Source organism: Cetorhinus maximus, chromosome 20, assembly GCF_964194155.1.
Source record: "Cetorhinus maximus chromosome 20, sCetMax3.hap1.1, whole genome shotgun sequence".
Classification (NCBI taxonomy): Eukaryota; Metazoa; Chordata; class Chondrichthyes; order Lamniformes; family Cetorhinidae; genus Cetorhinus; species Cetorhinus maximus.
Window position 1 is genome coordinate 15,009,741 of NC_135898.1, and position 6,472 is coordinate 15,016,212.

General features: G+C 46.1%; 1 protein-coding gene across 2 annotated transcripts in view; it reads right to left on the minus strand.

Annotated features, from left to right (window-relative positions):
• LOC144694887 (fibroblast growth factor receptor 1-like) overlaps positions 1 to 5,636 on the minus strand; it is a 92,465-nt gene extending 86,829 nt beyond the window's left edge. For both annotated transcript variants that reach the window (XM_078565618.1, XM_078565617.1), the window contains exon 1: positions 5,438 to 5,636. In XM_078565618.1, coding sequence (XP_078421744.1) covers positions 5,438 to 5,528 — 91 coding nt within the window. In that variant the 5' untranslated portion in view covers positions 5,529 to 5,636. The remainder of the gene's footprint in view (positions 1 to 5,437) is intronic.
• Between the last annotated feature and the right edge of the window lie 836 nt (positions 5,637 to 6,472).

A 6,472-nucleotide genomic window follows, 5' to 3' on the forward strand; every position in this document is an offset into this window, starting at 1 on the left:
GTGTATCTTACAACCCCAGCTCCGACTGGCCCCAACCTGCACCTTCAACTCCCCCACCCCCAACACCTTGAAATTGCCTGTCCCATTACCACCCCCTTTTCTTATCCCCCCTGCTTTCCACTTCATCACAGCTCTTCCCTTTTGTTCCACCCTCCTCCATTTCCCTCTCTCTGTTCTTGCCTAAAACCTGCTGCACCTCAAACTCCCCAGACCTGATGAAAGCTCTAAAATGTGAACTCTTGTCTGATCTCTCCCCACCTACTGAATGTTTGCAGCATTTTCTGCTTTTATTTCAGGTTTCCAGCAACTCCACTATTTGGCTTTTTTGTTGTCCCTGTCCTGGCAATGTTTGATGGGTACAGTGAAGAGGGAGCTTTACTCCATATCTAACCTCATGCTGTACCTGCCCTGGATGTGTTTGATGGGGACAGTGTAGAGGAAGCGTTGCTCTCTATCTAGGAACATAGGAAGAGGGGTAGGCCACTCAGCCCCTCAAGCCTGCTCCACCCTTCAATGGGATGACAGTTGATCGCAATCTCAACTCCATCCACCTGCCTTTGCTTCATATCCTTCTATATCCTTCACTCACAAAAGTCGATCTCTGTCAGATTGAAAATGATTCAGTGAGCATCTCCTGGTTTTTGTGGGAGAATTGAATAAACATTTCCTACTTTCTCTCTTAAATGGCTGGACTCAGTTTTTCGATTATATCCATTTGTCTGGGGCTTCCCCCACTACTTGGAATAGTTTCTCTCTAGCCTATCAATTCAATTCAAATTCCCAAGAACCCCAATCAAATCAATACTTAATCTTACATATTCCAGGGAATAGAAATCCAACTTATTTCATCTCTTATGAACTAACATTCTGGCAAATCTGTGCTGCACTCCTTCCAAGGCTCCGTTGTAAGATGCAATGCCCAGAACTGTACACATTACTCCAGATGTGGACAGCTTTCCAGTTGTGGTGCTCGAAGGAGGTTGCTTGATTTGTGCACATCTTTCCCAAAATAAGGAATAGTGGTGACTCAGAGTGAAATCACTGAGTGTGTATGCCACATCCTACCCTAGCATCTTCAAGTCTTCATGCAGCATCACCTGGAAACAATTTGCCTGAATGACGCTGAGTTTGGCAGGGAGGCAGCGTATCAGTATTTCGCAAAGGTCACGGAATAACATTCATACCCACCAGTAATCTCTGCTCATCAACAGCACAGAGGTTCATCTCAGGCCTGGGTCTCATATAGAGAAATCCTGTCTGAAACAACAAGGCTTCAATTTGCAACCAATTTTAAAAGCAGGGACAACCAGAGCTTTTTTTTTTTTACAAACGGTCACCAGTAACTGAAGGTCCCAGAGGGCTGCCTTGCTCCTGAATGACACATAAGCATTTCAAAGGAAGACAGACTTGCATTTTTATAGTGCTTTTTACAACCTCAGGACACCCCAGAGCTCGGTACAGCCAATGAAGTACTTCTGAAATGTTGTCACTGGTCACTGTTGGATGGAGAAAACACAGCAGCCAATTTGTGCACAGCAAGCTCCCACAATGTTAGATGATGGAAGATTTAATAAGCAGTTATCGTGGCCAGACAATGTTTTTTTTGATGTTGATTCAGGGATAAATATTGGTCATGACACCAGGGATAACCCCCCCTGCTCTTTGAAAGAGTGCCTGGGATCCTTTACGTCGACCTGGGGAGGGGGCAGACTGGGCCCACATTCATGGCTACGTTCTCAAACCTCAGGAGTGGAAATTCAACCCACAAGATTCTGACTCAGGGGCTAGAGCTGTACCAACGGAGCCACAGCTGACATAGTTTATAGGGGTACACATCATCCACGTTCATTTTATTTCCAGAGTTAAATAAAGCACTGTGTCTGGAACAGTTATAGCAGTTTTATGACATCCTATAATTTCATTTTGAAATTGTAACTTGTAGGATCGTTATGGCTTTCGCGCCCCACAAAGTGCCAGTAACCAGACAGTGTGTGTCAGGGTGAATGAAGAGCTTGTAATGTCAGGCATGTCTGAATCACAGCCAGTATGTGGGCGTTTTCCTACCTGTCACTTTAAGTCTAGCTCAGCACCACATCCCAAATGCTCAGGCACTTCAAAACATGCAGCACTGAGTTTCAAGGAGACATCTGCACAGTCAATATTTTAAATCAATCTGAGGTGAAGAGGCTAGTCTTACTGTGCCAGCTGCCCAAGCACAGTACCACCAAGTAGGACACTACCCACTGGCCACCCCTGTGGCAAGCACAGAGCCTCACCGTGCAGGGCAGAAGCCTGAAGTTGGGGAATAGTGCACCCCCATTCTGCTGTCCAGACACTTCTTTACCAACTCTGCATTTGGAGACCGCCACAGAGAGACTTTGACCTAAGTCACAGAATGATGCAATGCAGATAGAAGCCATTCAGTTCATTGTGCCCATCTTTTTCCAGGAGCTATCTGATTCGTCTCCTTCTCCTTGCTCTTTCCTATGTAAACTTTTCCCCTTCAAGTATTTATCTACATCTGTGTATCCATGTTGAAAGTTACTATTGAACCTGCTTCCACCATGTATTCCAGATCAGGGTAACTCACTGTGGAAAAATAATTCTCCCTGACTCTCCCGTGCTTCTCTTTTGCTAATTAGTCCAAAAGTCACCAAGGAAAATGGGTAGCTGAGGCAAACTGTGTGATGGGAGAAAGATTCACTCCTCGAAGCATCTAAGGAGGCGAAAATTCTTTTCTCGTCTGAACCAATCATATTCTACACGGATGAACACAGAACAACAACTTGCATTTATATGGCATCTTGAATGCGGTGGGGGTCGATGTGCTCAGTTGGCTGAATGGCAAACGTGGTGCAGAATGATGCCAATGGCACAGGTTCGATCCCTGTACCGCCTGTGGTAGTACATGCAGGACTGCCTCCCTACCTTGTCCCACGTTTGATGTGGAGTGATGCCCCTTAAGCACTCTAACCAATTGTGGAGAGAGATGCCTACGGTCCCTTGTGGACTACGGCTAATTGCCTTATCTCGGTGTCTCACAACATCAACCGCTCAGCTATACGGGGCCTTTCACGTAAAGGAACACTTTGCAGGAGCATTTTAAAACCAATTATGACACTGAGCCACATAAGGAGATATTAGATCAGGAGAACAAAAGCTTGGTCAAAGAATTAAATTTTAAGGATTGTCTTCAAGGAGGAATGAGGGAGAAAAGACTGAGGGTCTAAGGGAGGGAATTCCAGAGCTTAGGGCCTATGCAACAGAAGGCACAGCCAACAATGGTGGGGTAATGAAAACTGGGGGTGCGCAAGAGGCCAGAATGAGAGAGAGTGCAGATATCTCCGAGGGTTGTGGGGCTGGAGGCGATTACAGAGACCGAGAGGGGTGAAGCTGTGGACGGATTTGAAAGTAAGGATGGGAGTGTCAAAATCAAGACATTGCTCAACCAGAAGCCATTGTAGATTAGCCAGTGTAAGGGTGATACGGGAATGGGACTCGCTGCAAGTTAAGACACGGGCAACAGAGTTTTGGATGACCAAAATAGATGTCAGAAAAATGCATGAGGACTATTGCTACCGCTGCTGTGACGGAGGCGAGCTGGTGATGTGTGTGAACTAGACAGGGTAGATACAGGAAGGATGTTCCCGATGGTGGGGGAGTCCAGAACCAGGGGTCACAGTTTGAGGATACGGGATAGACCATTTAGGACTGAGATGAGGAGAAATTTCTTCATCCAGAGAGTGGTGAGCCTGTGGAGTTCGTTACCACAGAAAGTAGTTGAGACCAAAACATTGTATGTTTTCAAGAAGGAGTTAGATATAGCTCTTGGGGCGAAAGGGATCAAAGGGTATGGGGAGAAAGCGGGAGCAGGCTATTGAGTTGGATGATCAGCCATGATCATAATGAATGGCGGAGCAGTCTCAAAGGGCTGAATGAGCTACTCCTGCTCCTAGTTTTTATGTTTCTATAAGAAATAAGTGGGGGCCAGGATAGATCCTTGGTGGGACACGAGAGGTAACCAGGCAGAAGAAAATGAATTCAAAGTGATAACATTTTCACAAATGTGTCATCAGACATATCTGGCAGTGAGCCACAGATGGAAACATTCGGGCAAAAGATCAAAAAACTTGGTTTAGGAGGTATGCTTTAAGAAGCGTTCTAAAAAGGAGAGAGGGTTTAGGGAGATAATAACAAAGCTTAGGGCTTGGCAACTGAAGGGATGGTCTCCTTCTACTACAGTCTTAAACCATCAGCAGTGGATGCCCCGGAGTCAGCCTCAACTCCAAACATCTACCGCTTCTAACTCCACCAATGGGGCCTCGAGCCCTTCATTCTCAGCCCGGTTGAGAATCTCCCTCTCAGGTGATTCCTCTCAAGCAAAGGGCAAAAATAAGGGAAACACACTGCCAATCAAGTGAAGAGCAAATCCTGCTCTACAAGGCACTGCCTGGTCATCATATCCAGATTAGCTTCCTATGGAGGCGCCAAGGGCAGTTTGGCCGAAGTCAAGGCCAACATGCTTAAAAAGTGAGAAAGAACAAAGGGGAAATGAAAGCAATTGAAAGATCAGCCAGCTTTTCACTTTGCATGTGAAATACCAACAGTGATATAGTACGCCAGTACTAGTACGTCCCTGCACACTACAGTCTCCTCAGCAAATTTGTTTTCCAATTGTCTTACCCCTTTTTCTGCACATACACTCCTCTCGTGCCAATCAAAAGGAGCCAACAGTGTAGAACTGCATCAACTGGAATTCACACCAAACTGCATGTTTGGTGTAAGGAGTGGAAACGCTCCCACTGGTTCAGAAAGAAAGTCAGACTTGCATCTATGTCAGTCTTTTCACAACCTCAAGAAGTCCCACAGTGCTTTACAACCAATGAAGTACTTTTTCAAGCGTACTTATTGATGTAATGTAGCACATGCAGCAGCCAATTTGCTCTCAGCAAGCTCCAACAAACAACAAAGTGATGATGGCCAGATAATCTGCTTTATGTGATGTTGATTGAGGAATAAGTACGGACCAGGACACTGGGGCGAAGTAACCCTGCTCTTCTTTAAAATAGTGGCTGTCAGATCTTTTCTGCTCAGTAGAGTTGGGCAGTCAAAAAAAAACTCAGTTTAACATCTCATCTGGAAGGCAGAACATCTGACAGTGCAGCATTCCCCCAGTACTGCACTGGAACATCAGCCTGATTACAGACTCAAGTCTCAAGAGTGGGGCTCAAACCCACAACCTTCTGTGTCCGTGACAATAGTGTTCCCCACTGAGTAGAAGATCTGAGAGTGTCGCTGAATAACATTGAAAGGCAAGAGGAGATGGAGTTTCTGACCACACTATTCTGAGATTCTTTGATGCAGACAGTGGGTGCCTGAAACAGAAACTGTCCTCACCCCCATTACTTGAGCAGCACAATGAAATCGGATTTCTTACCTTGATCTGGGAAGGTCAGTGCTGGCCGTGCCATGGAAAGAGACACCAGGCCAAGCACAGCCCAGAACACCAAGTGAACGCAGCTGATCATTCCACTACTGCTTCTGCTCTGAGCGGACGGCCCGATGTATCACCATTTGTGCTCCAGTCTCATTGAGCTGCCAGCTCACAAGAAGCGATTAGGTGGAAATGTTGAAGCTGTGAATGAAGACAACATTTCAGTTAACACATTAAAAAAATCTAGTGAAGAATTCAACTTCAGAACAAATGCTGCTTTTGTCAGACACAAGGTGCAAAGGTATGGAAATGTTTGTCTGGGAGATGGCCTCACAAGTGACCAATATCATGAGTTTATGATGGACCTGTGAATAGCGCAGCTCTTTTAATCTTCAATCTGGCTCATTTCCTACCTCCCGTCACTAAGTTGTTGACTCGTGGTTGGGTTGAGGCTCCAAGAACATCAGGACATGTCTGGTAAATGAACCGTAAGGCCACACGCTAACTGCTGACAGACTATGACTGTGCAGAAAGCTGTCAGCAAACCATGACATTCCAGCATGGGGCACTGGATAATGATATGGAAGTCTGGGGGCGAGGGTGGTGGTTCAGGGGAGTGGGGGCGTTGTGTTCAGAAATCAGCCTCAGCACCCGTCGGCTAGGCAAGCTGCAATGCCAAGCACTGCCGCACGAATGCAGCACAGGCTGGGCGATTGATGTCGAGATGGGAGAAGCCTCTGGCTAGGAACTCACTGAATACTCACCGGCCAAGCAGTGAGATTTCATCATTCTGAAGATTAGCTATATATATATATATATATATATACACACACATTGATGCACACTCTTGCTTTTAAGCTAAATGCCAGTGGTGGCAGTCGCTGTGCAAACACACTCCCACGGAGGCCATCACCACAACTCCAGCTCTTACAGGAATGATGCTCACACATTACACTTCACTACTGCACCTTTAAATAACACTCACAGTGATGGCACAGGTGCCTGGGAAGTGTGCTGTCATCCATGCCTCTGGACTTG